This window comes from Populus alba, chromosome 12 (assembly GCF_005239225.2).
Source record: "Populus alba chromosome 12, ASM523922v2, whole genome shotgun sequence".
NCBI lineage: Eukaryota > Viridiplantae > Streptophyta > Magnoliopsida > Malpighiales > Salicaceae > Populus > Populus alba.
Window position 1 is genome coordinate 6330186 of NC_133295.1, and position 14910 is coordinate 6345095.

Consider the following 14910-nt stretch of genomic DNA (forward strand, 5'->3'; position numbering starts at 1 on the left):
CCTTTCCATTCATAAGCAAAATATTTTCTCTTCGGACAGAAAGAAAGAGTAGAACTAGAAATGGGCTTTTTCCGGCACGGTGGGCCTGAAATCACACTCTCGCCGAAACAGAAGAACCCAGAAACCAAACCTATCAACCAAAACGTTCTTTTGCAGTTTCCAGGGTGCACAGTTTATCTGGTGGATGGAGGAGAAGCTCTAGAACTTGCTAAGGGCAAATTCACGATTGCTCGAGTCTTGGACAAGAGTGTTTCTATTGCTACCAGAATAAAAGCTGGTGATCTGCAGTGGCCACTGACAAAAGATGAGCCAGTTGTGAAGCTTGATTCTCTCAACTATTTGTTTTCTTTACCAATGATGGATGGTGGTTCTCTGAGCTACGGAGTTACTTTTTCAGAACAGTATCGTAGCAGTTTGTCCTCGCTTGATTCATTTCTCAGTGAACACTCATGTTTCTCTGCCTCTACAACATCAAGGACTAAAAATATTGATTGGAAACAGTTTGCTCCTAGAATTGAAGATTATAATAATGCCTTGGCCAAGGCTATTGCTCAGGGTACAGGTCAGATTGTCAAGGGTATCTTCATATGTAGCAACGTTTATAGCACTCAGGTAAGTTTTTCTTACTAGAACAATGGCATAGCTACACGGTTTGTTTCTGGTAACTGAAAATTTATTGAAGATCATACGCTGATATGATTAAATTGGTAAAAGGAACAGCACAAGTCTCATCACATACTAAAAAATTGTTTGCTTTGAAGAACATTAGACGTGATATCTCACATCTGTATTAAATTATCTGAATACTGAGGAGAGTTGGGAAAAGCAGGTTCGCAATGTTGGAGAAATGCTTTTAACTCGTGCTGCAGAGGAGGAAAATGGTTTCAAAGCTCGTGAGATTAACATAAATACGAATGATGGAGACACAAACAAGAGTAGAGCCAACCAAAGCTTAAAACGGTAAGTAATTAACCCCATATAAGTGCACCAATATAGATTTTCATCAGTATGTGGTCGTTCAAAATTCTGCCCCAAGTGATACGAATCTGCTCTTTTGCTATTTGATTGAATAGCGTGAGAAATTTATCCAAGATGACAGAAAATCTTAGCAAAGTCACACTTGATGTTGTTGGGGCTGCCACCGGATCTGTGATGACACCCATGGTAAATTCCCAGGCAGGAAAGAAACTCCTAGCTTCGGTTCCAGGCGAGGTCCTCTTTGCTTCACTCGATGCTGTTAGTAAGTAAAACACACTTGCAATTTGTATATATTCATGGTTCAGACTTCAGAGTGCGGTGTAGTAGCACACATTGTTTGAGGAAAAGAAGTGGTAACTACGTTTCAACCTTGAAAACAGATAAGATTCTATCCGCAGCTGAAGTTGCTGAAAAACAAGTTCTTTCTGCAACCTCCATTGCCACCACTAGAATAGTCACTGACAGGTAAATGACCTAAAAAATGAATTCCTGACTGTATCATCTTATACAGGATTTCTGAAGAGAAACAGAATCAGATAGATTTTCAAAAATTCTTTTTATTGAAGATGTTCTTCTAAGTTTTCTAAGATACAATAACTTTCTGAAAATAGTTCCTTCCAATTATGAGTCTCATGATAAATGCAAGCACTCGTGATTAAGAATTGGTAACAATAAGATTTCTTGAAATCTCGAAGCTTGTTCCTTTTTTCTTTTCAATTCTTGAGATAAATTGTTACGCAAGTTGTTGACGGCTTTTTCCCGGATTATGTTCATCAGGTTAGGTGAGAATGCAGGGGAAATTGCAGAGGATGTGCTTGCGACTACTGGCCATTGTACCAACACTGCTTGGAATCTGATCAAGATAAGAAAGGCCATCAATCCAGCATCATATGACTCAACAGGAATGCTAAGGAATGCAGGAAAGGCGAAGAGATAGAAAGCGGAATAGAGTTGTGTTGTCAAATAAAATCCGAAGAAAACATGAAACAAAGGCCTTCGTGTTGTCTGATCTGATATCTTTAATAAAACCAGTCTATGTGGCTTCAGAGTGCCGAGTCTTCCTACTTCAGGAGACTCAACAAGGCCTTTTCTAGTTAACTCGGACTAAAATCCCACTCAATAAAGGGGTGTGAAATTGGAGGGTATTTTGTTGCTGCTCAAGGAATACAAATTACTCGTGACTTTTAGGCTTGAGAAAATGTGACTAATGGCTATGATATTTTTGTGAAGATCCAAGGGTGATGATATCTACCAAACATATCGAAGGACTCTCTACATTAGATGGTTTTGATGTGATTGCTAAAATAATTGTTTGTTGCTTATTACGTTGACAAGTAAACGTACGAATATATATATATATATATACACACACACACACTAACAAAAACATTGAAAGAGGTAGTGATTTTATTGTGTATTATCTTCCCAAATATTATTTGAAAAAAAATTAATTTCACCTTTTTAATACGTTAAAAATTTTATATATATATATATATAATTTTTTTTTATGAGATTTTTCCAATTACATAACTTAAGTCCTAAGACATTAAAAGAGACAGTGCTTTTATTATATATCACCTCATAAAATACTATTCATTTCAATAGTATTTGTTTTTTTCTAAAAAATCAATATTATTTTTAAATTTTTATTTCATCTTTTAATATTTTGTTTGTTGAGGATTATGCTTTATGATTTGTTTTGATTTTTTTATGGAGTTTCTAGTCTTATGACTTGGATTACAAAATTTGGCAAGTTAATCCGAGTTTTTTAAATTTTTTTTTTGAATATTTTATTGATTTGAAATTAAGTTTTATAATTTATTTTGTTTTGACTTTTATGAGGTTATTTTATTTTTTATAATCCAAATTACAAGTTTAGTAGGTTAACTCGAGATGGCTTGAATCATTTTTCTTATTTATTTTTTAAATTAATTTTTTAAATTTTAATTTTATTAAATTGATAGTAAATTATACTTTATAATATGATTTTAAATATGTTTTCATGAGCCAAGTGGAATAAAGTTTCAAACCGGAGAAATACCCACTTGTCTTCCATGCACGTTATATCCATTGGCTGCTGTTATTTTCACTTGAGGTCCTATCTTCGAAGTAATAGATATCGGGTTATTTTCTCAACATTTATCCTCAAGCAGTAGTCTCATACAGAGAACATTCTTGCTGGGTTAATCCCTGTGTACAAGTCCTTTAATATACTTAATTCATTTTCATTAATTTCAAACTTTTTTTTTCTTGACCTGAACAAATCAGCAATGGGGAATCGTACCTCAGCCTAAAGAAAAGTACTGCCCATTGATACCCCTTTCAAGCTTCCTTCTCCATTACTATCTTGGCCACAAGGTTGGTGTTATATTTCTGTTCTTCTGTCTTTGTTCTTTACTTTTATATGTAACGTATCTTCTATTTCAAGACAATCTTGCTAGCTGTTTACTGTTTCTTAGTAATTGTTCTCTGTACTTGTTAAATGCATGAATAAAGTACAGGTGGAGGCTTTGGGAAAGGAATCATTGACCTAGGAAGTGTATTACAAGTGTGCCAGATATCATCTCTTAACAAAATTTGGAAGGGGGACCTGATAACCATGGAGCTACCTTTTGGAGCCAGCACAATAGCCACAAGGTAGAATCTATGCTGGGATCCTGCAGCCAGCCCAACAGCAGGATGCTACATGGGTGGGTTCTTGCAGAGGAAGATGTGACAGGCGAAGCCTTGAAGAACCCAGTAGATTATGCTCCGGTTTGGACCCGTAAATCTTTGCAAATCAAGCAAGAAGGTATTGGCTACATTTCGCTACCGACTTCTCCTCATGGTTACAAAGCTCCAGGCCATGTTGTCACCAACTCCCCTGAAAAACCTTTCCTTGAAAAAGTCCGCTGTGTTAGGTCTGAGCTCACTAACTGATACGATCTAGACAACGTTTAAATTTTAGATTTTAATATAAAATATATAACTATCTAGTTTTATAGCAACAATCATAATTCTCAATCCGATTATTGAATCGGGCTGACATTTTACGTGGGGTCTTTTAGCATGGTATCTTACATTGGGTTACAATTTCAAGTTAATCAGAATTCAGAAAGACATCACAATACAGGTCAACAGAGGTTGTATGAATTTTATTATTTACTTCCTTTTGATTTGTAGACTTCTTATTTGGCTAAGATTTTTTTTCTAAAAGGATGTGGTAGCTTATTTTGGGAATCTTCTAACTCTACAAAGATCTTTAATGGGCTGCAACATAATTTCCAAGTGTGGCAAGGATTCAAAAATATTTTAAAATCATTTTCTTACAATGATTCCTTATTTATCCTAGCTACAATAAGGAAAAAAAAACTTCAAAATTAATTATATCTTCAAATCAGATTTTCTAGTTTATTTGGGACTTTTTAAAGGTGATAAATCTGATTTTAGCATCTTTAGGATAGTAATTTTTGGATTATTATTATTATTATTATTATTATTATTTTTCTTCTTAGTCTTTGGGTTATTATTACTTATTTGGATCAATTGTAAGTGGGCCTATTACACGATCAAAAAATTAATGTCTTATCCCAAGTGTAGTGTGTCAAAGTAATAAATAACCCGGCAAGACCGGAGTCGAACCATAGGGAGGTGAACTATATAAATTACAAATAAGATGATTGTGATCAAGATATATATAATAAAATAAAGAGTTTATGAGAATTTTATAAGATATTGATGTAAAGATTAAATAATGATAAATTAATTGTCAAGGTTAGAGGATCCACTAATAGTATTTCAAATAAATATAGTATAAACTCTTTTTATTACTCAACTAGAAACTACACACAAAGGATGTTCCAATCGAATTATAGATTGTTAACATGATTATATTAGTTATCTTTTTGAACAATGCTAACACTTGTAAATGTTGTCAAGTATTCATGATGTTAATTTATGTTAACAATAAATCAAGTTTCTTTCATAGCACAAGTGTAGGTTAAACCATACAGTAGGCTATGAAAGGGTCAAGCATTTATTGTACCAAGGGTTATACAACATAAATCTAGATTAACCATTTAATAAGCAAAGTATTAAGAGTGTAAATAAGATAACAAATATAAAACATGCTAGTATCAAACATTAAAGTCCATGTTGAGTTTGCACTATACTTATTCTTACACTATTAGTGTAACATTTTCACCTTGACATAATAAACTTAACTAAACATAATGAAAGAGAGAAACATAAATAAACAAGATAAGAACATAAATAAGATATAAGTTAACTAAGTAAAGGAAAGGAAATGAAAAACATAAACAAGAGATTAATATAACATAAAATAAAACTTGAACATTACAAAATACAAAGAGAGAAAGTAAGAATATGATCTTGATCTAAACACCAAGATGTCTAAATGCATTACAAATGCATCCTTTTATAGTCCAAAATTCAAAACTATTGATTTGATGACTAATTGTTGAGTGGGTGGCCACATCTTGACTTAGTGACAATCCTTACCTTCTTGTCTGAACAAAACGTCATTGCTAACGTCAGAATTTGAATAGATAGTCTTCATGAAAGTTCTGGGAAATTGTCTCCGCTTTCCAACAAAACATGAATCGACAGATTTGAACTTCTAGAACTCGAGATATGGGCTGAACATTGAACAGTGTCTGAGTTGCAGGACAGATTCTGACTTCTCCGTTGTTGTTACCATTTGAACTCGAAAATGACACTTTTAAATCTTGGACTCTCATGAAAATTTTAGGCCTATGTCTTAGCTTTTCATACATATAAACCAGATCTAAATTCAAGTTCCACAACTCAAGTTATGATCCAATAACTGAATGGTATTCTAGTTTGGACTGAACCAACATCTCTTTTATAAGCTTAGCCCTCTCTTTGTCTTCTCAATTTCAGTAGTTAAACTTATCAATCATTCTTCTAATTTATGTGATAGGCCTGCATTTAAGATGAATATTTTTCATCAATTAAAGGTATCTTATATTATTAGATATGTTATTATAAACCATGCTCTAGTTAAGGAGTTATTAATACTTCAAGTGCAAAATAATAATATAAAACATTTATAAAAATACACTTTTAAGTACTAATCAACCTCATATAAGTCCACCTAAGAGGGGGTCTATTAGGGTTTATTTAAGTATAAAGTTAGTATAAATAAAGGCATAACCAGACATGTAAGTTAGACAATTTAGATTAATAAAACTTCTTATTTGCCATACTTTTTGTGTGTGAGTTGGTGAGATAATTTCCCTTCCATGGTTCTCTAAAGAACTAAAAATGACTTATCAAAGAACAACTGACTTCATGGTGTCATCCTTATACTTTTTTTTCACAAATTAATATTCATTGGGTGGGGGTTTCTGTTTCCAATAGTGATGGTGCCTAGGTACAAGTTATCTTTGTGTCATACTCTTATCAAACCTGATTTACTTGGCTTTCCAAGAATTGGTATCTTTGCGTGTGGGTTGCATGACCACGTGATCATGAGGTTCGCATCACTGATGAATGTGATATTGACAAATGGATATGGGGATAGGGCAAGGAAAGCAATTCAAATGGTTTCAATGTTTTCAACATGCAGCCAAGCAAGAGAGACACAAGCTATGAAAGTCTTTGTTAGTACATTTGTAGCCCAAAATTCTACCACTGCTCTTACTTCTCTAGCATGTTTAAAGAATATCAAGTCAAATTTATCTTGTATGCCTAATCTAGACCAACTTCAAGCATTATTCTAGGCATTCTCTCCTTAGGTATATTTTCATCTTGATGAAGAATACCTCTCTTCATCAGTAAGTTGGTATTTTACAAATAGGGCTTTACTATATAACAAAGATGAAGAATCCAAACTTGTGTCAATCGAATCGACTGGCTTGAGCCTTTCTCAAGGTGGTTCAAATGATGGTGCTTATTGGCTGGATCTACCTGCGAAGGAAGCAGATAGAGAAGAAATAAAAACTCATAACTATTAAGTGATCATAGCTGCCTGGTTAAGTTGTATTATTGCATGTACATTTGTTCACACATAAATTTAACAACCTGAAAAATCAAGAAATACACCTTCTATTTTGCAACCTGGACCTAAAGTACGTACATGGTTATTATTCGAGATATATGCATATGTGAGTTAAGGAAAATATCCCAACATTGATCGATGATAAGAAAAGTATCTTGTCTATAATGGACTTATAATCAAATATTTTAGGTTTTTAAATTGTCGTATAGCCAAATTTAATCTGATTAGGAATCAAAAAAAGATAGAATTCAGAAAAAGGGTCTAAAACAAGAACCTAATTGTTATTTGTTACTAAATAATATATATTCTAATGGTCTACTTCTTTTAAACGTATTACAACCATTTAAATAGTTTTAAATGATTATAAAAAAGGAAAACCATAAACCCTGAAATTCTAGAATTAAATAGAAAAATAATAAAATCAAATCATATAATTTCTTCTAAATCTTTTTTGAAGGTCGTTTCCATATATATGAACTAGAAAAGCAAGCTAGCCATCCTTTATCATGATGTATATGCTTTTATTTCTTTGGATGGATTCTAAAAGGGATTTGGATCTTAGAGGGCCTATAGTTTTCCTATATGTGAATTCCAGGTAATTTTTGCAAAATGAATAAATATAAGGCGTAAGAATGATGATGTTTATGCGAAAAGGAAAGGAAAGGAAAGGATAAGGTAAATTAAATACGGGTTTGTCTTTCAAGGGGTGATAATGGTCAACACTCATATATTTTAGAACCTAGTGTCATTATCATACCAACAAAAGGATCCTTGTCCACCTCAATTAACTTGTATTAGCTTAGACTCTTGTAGAATATATATGACAATCATTTGACGCCAAAAAATGTTAAAATTTAGGATGCTACCTGTTGGGCTTGCCTTGATGTAATTTACATAAGGTACAATATACGGGTAGGTTTTAGCTATTATATGTATAAAGGATATGTTACTATATGGTTTTAATGGTCTCTTGCATGCTTAGTGACCGTCCTTGAAAGTTCAGTTCAATATGAGATTTACAATAAGTGTAAAGATAGAGATTGTGAATAATATCATATTGGCATACCAATCACTACCAATCAATTAATCAAGCGAAAGTTTGATGGTTTCACGAGTTTTACCTAGAAAAAAAGTTATTAGGGTACTATTACATCTCCATATATTCTAAGGTTTAGGGTGTATGTTGTCTCAAAAAATATTGCGTGAAAATTTAAATAGGAATGCATGTTAAAGCTATAAAGGCAAAAAAGAAAAAAAAAACACAACAAACAAAACAACAATTGAAAGATAAATAGCAAAGTTTAGTCCTAAAAATTCCTAGTGGAATTGTCATTCTGTCGTTACTTGACATCACGACAACCTTAAAAAAATGTAAAAAATTGATATATGGCATCTTGTTCATTGAGAGGATAGGTTTTGTTTAAGGAGTCACCACATATTATTATTGTATTAAGAGACTCTAACTAGTTGATTAGTACTTAAAAGTGCATGTTTATCAAGGTTTTATATCATCATTTTGCACTTGAAGTATCAATAACTCTTTAATTAAAGCATGTTTTATAATAACAAATTTGATACTAAATGTAGGTCTATCACATAAATAAAAGGATTGAATGATGAGTTTAAGTATTGAAAGTGAAAGAACAAAGAGATGGCCAAACTTAGAAAAGAGATGCTGGTGCAGTCCAAACCGGAACATTGCTAGGTAATTGGATTATATCTAGAGCTCTAGATCTCAGATTTAGGTCCATTTTATATGGATGGAAAGGTAAGAAAAAGGCCTACAACTTTCATGGGAGCCCAAGATTTAAAAAGGCCGTTTTGAAGTCCAAATTGAAGGAACAACGAAGAAGTCCGAAGCTGTCCTGCAGCCTAGACACTATTTAGTGTTCAGCCCATATCTTGAGTTCTAGAAGTCCAAATGACCTCATCTTTTTTTTGTTGGAAAGATGAGACAATTTCCTAGAACATTCTTAAGGATTCTGGGTAAATTATGATGTTAGAAATGACGTCTTGTTCAGACAAAAAGGTAAGGATTGTCACTAAGTCAAGATGTGGCCACCCACTCATCAATTAGTCAACAAATCAATAGTTCCAAATTTTGGCCTATAAAAGGAGGCACTTACCATGTATTGAGGCATCTTGGTTTCCAGATCAAGATCATGCTCTTGCTTTCTCTCTTTGTATTGCTTATGTTTTGCTTTCATTAATATCAAGTTTATGCACTTCATTTCCTTTCCTTTACTTAGTTAACTTCTTTCTCATTTATATTCTTATCTTGTTCATTTATGTTTCTTTCTTTCATTATGTTTAGCTAAGTTAATTATGTCAAGGTGAAAAGGGTACACTAATGGTGTAAGAATAAGTATAATATAAACTTAACATGGACCTTAACGTTGGTTACTAACATGTTTTATATTTGTTATCTTGTTCACTTTTAATACTTTGCTTGTTAAATGGTTAATCTAGATTTATGTTGTATAACACTTGGTACAACAAATACTTGGTACTTTCATAGCCCATACTGTATGGTATAACCGACACCTGAGCTATAAAAGGAACTTGATTTGTTGTTAACATAAGTTATAATCATGAATGCCTGCCAACATTTACAAGTATTAGCTTTATTCGAATAAGATAACTAATGTAATCATGTTAACAATTTATAATCTAATTGGAACCTCCTTTATGTGTGGTTTCCAATTGAGTAATAAGAGTTTATACTATACTTGTTTGAAGTACCATTAGTGGATCCTCTAACCTTGACATTTATTTTTATCGTTGTTTAATCCTTACATTAATCTTTCATCTCAAAGTTCTCATTAATTTCTTCTTCGTCTTCGTCTTCTTCTTTTACTACTACTACTACTACTACTATTATTATTTACATTATGTTTTTATATTATATAATATATCTATTTGATCTTTTCATAAACTCAGTATATAGGCTGGAAACCTATGACCCAATCTTTTAGATCATTCTCAAGGTGTAACAACGCCACGTACTAGAGTATTATTATTATTATTATTATTATTATTATTATTATTATTATTGTTATTGTTGTTGTTGTTGTTGTTGTTGTCTTGTTATTTATAATTTATACAATTAACCTCTCTGTGGTTCGACCCCGGTCTTGCCGGGTTATTTATTACTTCGACACTCCTGCACTTGGGAGAAGACATCAAGCTTTTGGTTGTGTCACTAGTTAACACAAATCCTATGGTACAAGATTGGTTACACTATATCAGTTTATTATGTTATGTTATCGATGGCTTGCCTATAATATTCATGATTGTAGTGTTGGTAAATATTAAAATAAAAATACTTTCAACTCTAACATTAATAAGTATTATATGAAGAAAATGTATGATATTCTTTACTTTGATGCTAGTGAATGTCAAGCTAAAATTTATTTCTAATTATATTGCTAATATTTCTAACTTTGATATTAGTTATCGCATATGTGTGGCGTCACGGTGATCATCCACCCTAAAAAATTATATTGTATCGTCTATCTGGCAAAATATGGAGAGACAAGGAATTCTTGTCTCTTATCGGGAAAATATAGACTAGGAGTCGCCATAAAAAAAAAAAGATGGAATCCCTGGCAAATATGGTGAGACAAAAAATTCTTGTCTCTTATCAGTAAAATATGAACTGGGAGTCGCCACCTAGTATTCTGGTCACTAGGAACCCTAACTAGTCTTAGAGATGGCGTATGAAGACTGGTTGCGTAAAAGGAAGGTATTAGCACCCAATTACGCCCTACCTAAGGTAAGCTGCATTGTTTTGTCTGATAAAATCTAAAGTCTTGTTATGGTTTCTAATTTTTGGTTCGTTTACGATTTAAGAAAAACCCGCCTTTGTAAGGAGATCCTTATCTTATCGGGTAAAACCCTAATTGTTCTAAGTCGTCAAAAGAAAATACCTTTTTAATATCGGGAATACGTTTTATGTATAAATTCATAATCCTTGATACTAACTTGATACTAAAAACAAAATAAAACAAAATTTTTGTTGTTTTGAAATTTTGGCAAATGTTCTCTTTACTTTAATAAACTAGTTATTAAAGCTAAAATGCATTTTAAAACATTGTTTTTTTGGTGTATGAAAAAAACACAATATGATTTTTTAGCTTTAAGACACTTGGCCGTATGCATAAAAATATTTTTTCTTTTTTTCAATTTTTTTTTTGTATTTTTGGAAGTTCTTTAACGAAATCCAGGTATTTAAATACATGATTCGTATTTTTGAAATGACAAAAACAGACTAAAATTAAACAAAACATAAATAAAAAAGTGGGGAAATTACAAATATTGAACAATATATATATTATTTTTTTTTTAAAAAAAAATAGGCCGACCTAGCCCAACTACGTGGGCTAGACTCAACCCAGCTCATGCTAACACTGCCCTTCACTGTTCACATGCTACGTGAACAATGGAGGCATGGCAGGGATGAAGTAGGAGAAAAAAGAAAGGGAGAAGGGCTACCATGTGATGGCTGCAACCATTGGTTGTGCTACTGTAACCGACAAGTGACGTCACTGGTGGTTCGCAGTGGCCAGTGGTGTTGTTTTTCTTCTCCCTCTCTCCCCTCTGTTTTTCATTCTCCTCTCCACTTCTTTTTTCTTATTCTTCTTCTTCTTCTTCTTCTTTCGGCCTTCCCCTCTCCTTTCTCTTCTTTCTGTTCTCTTTTCTACCCTCTCTCTTCTGTTCTCGGCCCCCCTGTTTTTATAGGCATTAACAAAGAAGGGATGTGGCTAGGGCGGCCACCGTGCTGCCGCCCTATAAACTGCCCAAGGAACACATCTCCTCCCTCTTCTCTAACGCATGGAAAGCTTCGGGCAAGTGGTGTGGGCCTCTTTTTGAAAAGAGAGATGACAGTGACAGAGGAAGAAAAATCTTCTTCTTCCCCTGCTTCGCATGTCCAAGGGAAGAAGAAGACCCATAATGCCTTCAAAATGGCACCATTTTGGGTTTTCCCTTTTTTTTAATGAACAGTGTATGAAACAACGTCATTTGGGGCAAAAAACGTCGTTTCATTTAAATGAAAAGATGGCAAAATATGTTAGAGTTCACATTGGTCCTCAATTTGTGATTTGTTCAATCATGTCCTTAATTGCAATTTTAATTGTAAAAATCAATTCAATTACATCCCTGCCAAATTCAAATAGCGGCCCTGAAGGTGGCCATATTTTTCACTTTGATCCTTGGTCTTGAATTTATGTAATTTAACCCTCAATTGAGTAATAAACTTCTAATTTCTTTAATTTGGCCCCTAATGCGGTTTTTAATTGCAATCCCTCTATTTACGCGCCTTTTTAGTTTGTTCATTGGTTTCAAATTTCTTCAATTAAGTCCCTAATTGCCCATCAAACTTCAATATTTATGCAATTAAGCCCCTAATTTGACCAAATTGACTCTCAAAAAATATAATTTGACCCTAGAACTTTAATTTCTTTCAATTAAAGCCCAAATTAACTCCAAAATCAATTTTTCTTCAATTTTAAAAACCTCCATAAATTCAATTTTAAACCTTCAATGAAATTTAATTGATCCATAAACATTTGATTTTGGACTTTTCTTTCTCAAATTGAGTTTTTTTTATCAACAGGGCTCTCATCAGTCAATAAAATACTGTCAAATTTCAATCTTTGTATTTTTGAACCTCCTCAACCAATTTTTAACCATTTTTATGGTGCTCTGGCATCCTCTTCTCACTGTTATTATTTTTTATAATATTTTTTATTTTTTTTCTTTTCTTTTCAATTTTTCTTCCTTTTTGCACAGAGACCCAAAAAATGGGTTATGACATTAGTGAATATTAAGAGTATTTTCAATTATAGCATTGATGAATATGAATATCGTCAACTCTAGTTTCAGTGAATAATACATATGATATTCCTAATTTAGGTATTGGTGTAAATCAGTCCAAGTTAGTATTCCCGACTCTGACATCGATGAATAAAATAAATTATTTGGATCTGAAAACTTTTATTTTTGTTGAAAATTCAGGAAAAATATAATTATTTTGTAATGTTCAAAGGCGATGTCTCACTATGAGTCCATTTACCTTAAACATGGGTAATAAATATTTTTTGAAAGACAAGGTTGAAGATTTTATTATTTTGAAAATTAAGGTATGTCGAGCCAATGGACCTTTTACATCTTCAACCATGTTTTCTAAAGAAAAAATTGATTTCCTAGAAAGTTTATCACCAAATATGTGTGACCAAACTTTTATGCAAATGCAAAAAAAAAAATTAAAGAATAAAAGAAGAAATAAAAAATAAAGTGAAAGGTGAAAGGTGAAAGAAAAAAAAAAAAAAATTTATATTTTGTACACTACCTTACTTCCTTGGTAATGACACCAAAAATTTGACTCGATCAAATAATTGATATCTTGTCCCAAGTTCAAGAGTGTCTAGGTAATAAATAACCCGATAAGACCAATGTCAATCAATAAGGAGGTTTAGTATACAAAACCACAAATAATGAAATAAAATGAGTTAAAAAAATCTTTAAGATGTAAATTAATATAAACATTTAACAAAGATAAAACAATTTTCAAGGCTAGAAGATTTACTAATGATATTTCAAATAAGTATAGTCCAAACTCTTTCTATTACTTAACTGGAAACCACACACCAAAAAAGTTCTAATCGGATGATTTATCATTAATAGCTCATTTTAAGTTATTAATATGATCATATTAATTATATTTAAGTACCTTATTTGAGTAATGTCAATGCTTGTAATTGTTGTCAAGTATTCATGGTGCTAAGTTATATCATCAACAAATCAAGATCCTTTCATAGCATAGGTGATAGTTTTCCATACGATAAACTATGAAATAATCAAGTATTTATTATGCTAAGAATTGTACACCACGAATCAAGACTCACAACTTAACAACGAGGGTAATAAGATTTATTAAGATAACAATTATAACACATGTTAATAGCAAACTTTCTTGAATTTAAATATTAAAGTCCATGTTGAGTTTGTACAATACTTATTCTTATATCCATTAGTGTAACATTTTCACTTTGGTAAAAATAAATTTAACTAAACATAATTAAGATGAAGATTTCCTAGAAAGTTTATCACCTAATATGTGTGACCAAACTTTTATACAATTGCCAAAAACAAAAAAGAAATAAAGAACAAAATAAAAAATAAAAAATAAAAGTGAAAGGTGAAAGGTGAAAGGTGAAAGGTGAAAAGAAAAAAAAAAGAATAAAATTTATAGTTTGTACACTACCTTTCCTTCTTGGTAATGATGCCAAAAACTTGACTCGATCAAATAATTCATATCTTGTCAGTGTCAAAATAATAAATAACCGATAAACTAGGGTTTACCCATAAGAAGGTTAAGTATACAAAACCATAAATAATGAAATAAAAGAAGTTAAATTGTTTAAGATGTGATATTAATATAAACATTTTAAAAAAATATGAAATAATTGTCAAGGTCAGAGGATCAACTAATAGTGTTTCAAATAAATATAGTTCAAACTCTTTATATTACTTAGCTGGAAACCACATAAAAAAGGTTCTAATCGAATGATTTATTATAAATTGATGATTTTAAGTTATTAATATGATCATATTAATTATCTTTAAGTACCTTATTTGAGCAATGTCAATGCTTGTAAATGTTGTCAAGTATTCATAGTGGTAACTTATGTCACCAACAAATTAAAATCCTTTCATAGCATAAGTGATTGTTCTCAATGGGGTAGACCATGAAAGAATCAGTATTTGTTGTGTTAAGAATTATAAACCACGAATCAAGACTTACCACTGATCAAGGAGGGTAATAAGATTTATTATGATAACAATTATAACACATGTTAAAAGCAAACTTTCTTAAATTTAAATATTAAAGTTCATGTTGAGTTTGT

At 31.9% G+C, this 14910-nt stretch overlaps 1 protein-coding gene and 1 pseudogene across 2 annotated transcripts; both read left to right on the forward strand.

Annotated features, from left to right (window-relative positions):
* LOC118030225 (senescence/dehydration-associated protein At4g35985, chloroplastic) lies at nt 1–2258 on the forward strand. Of its 2 annotated transcripts, XM_035034246.2 has the most exons (5): nt 1–612; nt 830–960; nt 1074–1240; nt 1359–1443; nt 1756–2258. In XM_035034246.2, the coding sequence occupies exons 1-5, from the start codon at nt 61–63 to the stop codon at nt 1913–1915; spliced, it is 1095 nt and encodes a 364-aa protein (XP_034890137.1). In that variant the 5' UTR covers nt 1–60; the 3' UTR covers nt 1916–2258. The 2 variants fall into 2 exon arrangements, with proteins under 2 accessions (XP_034890137.1, XP_034890138.1); XM_035034247.2 differs by lacking the exon at nt 1359–1443 and having other exon boundaries at nt 1074–1244.
* Nucleotides 2259–2881: 623 nt separating this feature from the next.
* LOC118030234 (hypothetical protein At1g04090-like) lies at nt 2882–6956 on the forward strand (annotated as a pseudogene).
* Nucleotides 6957–14910: the final 7954 nt, after the last annotated feature.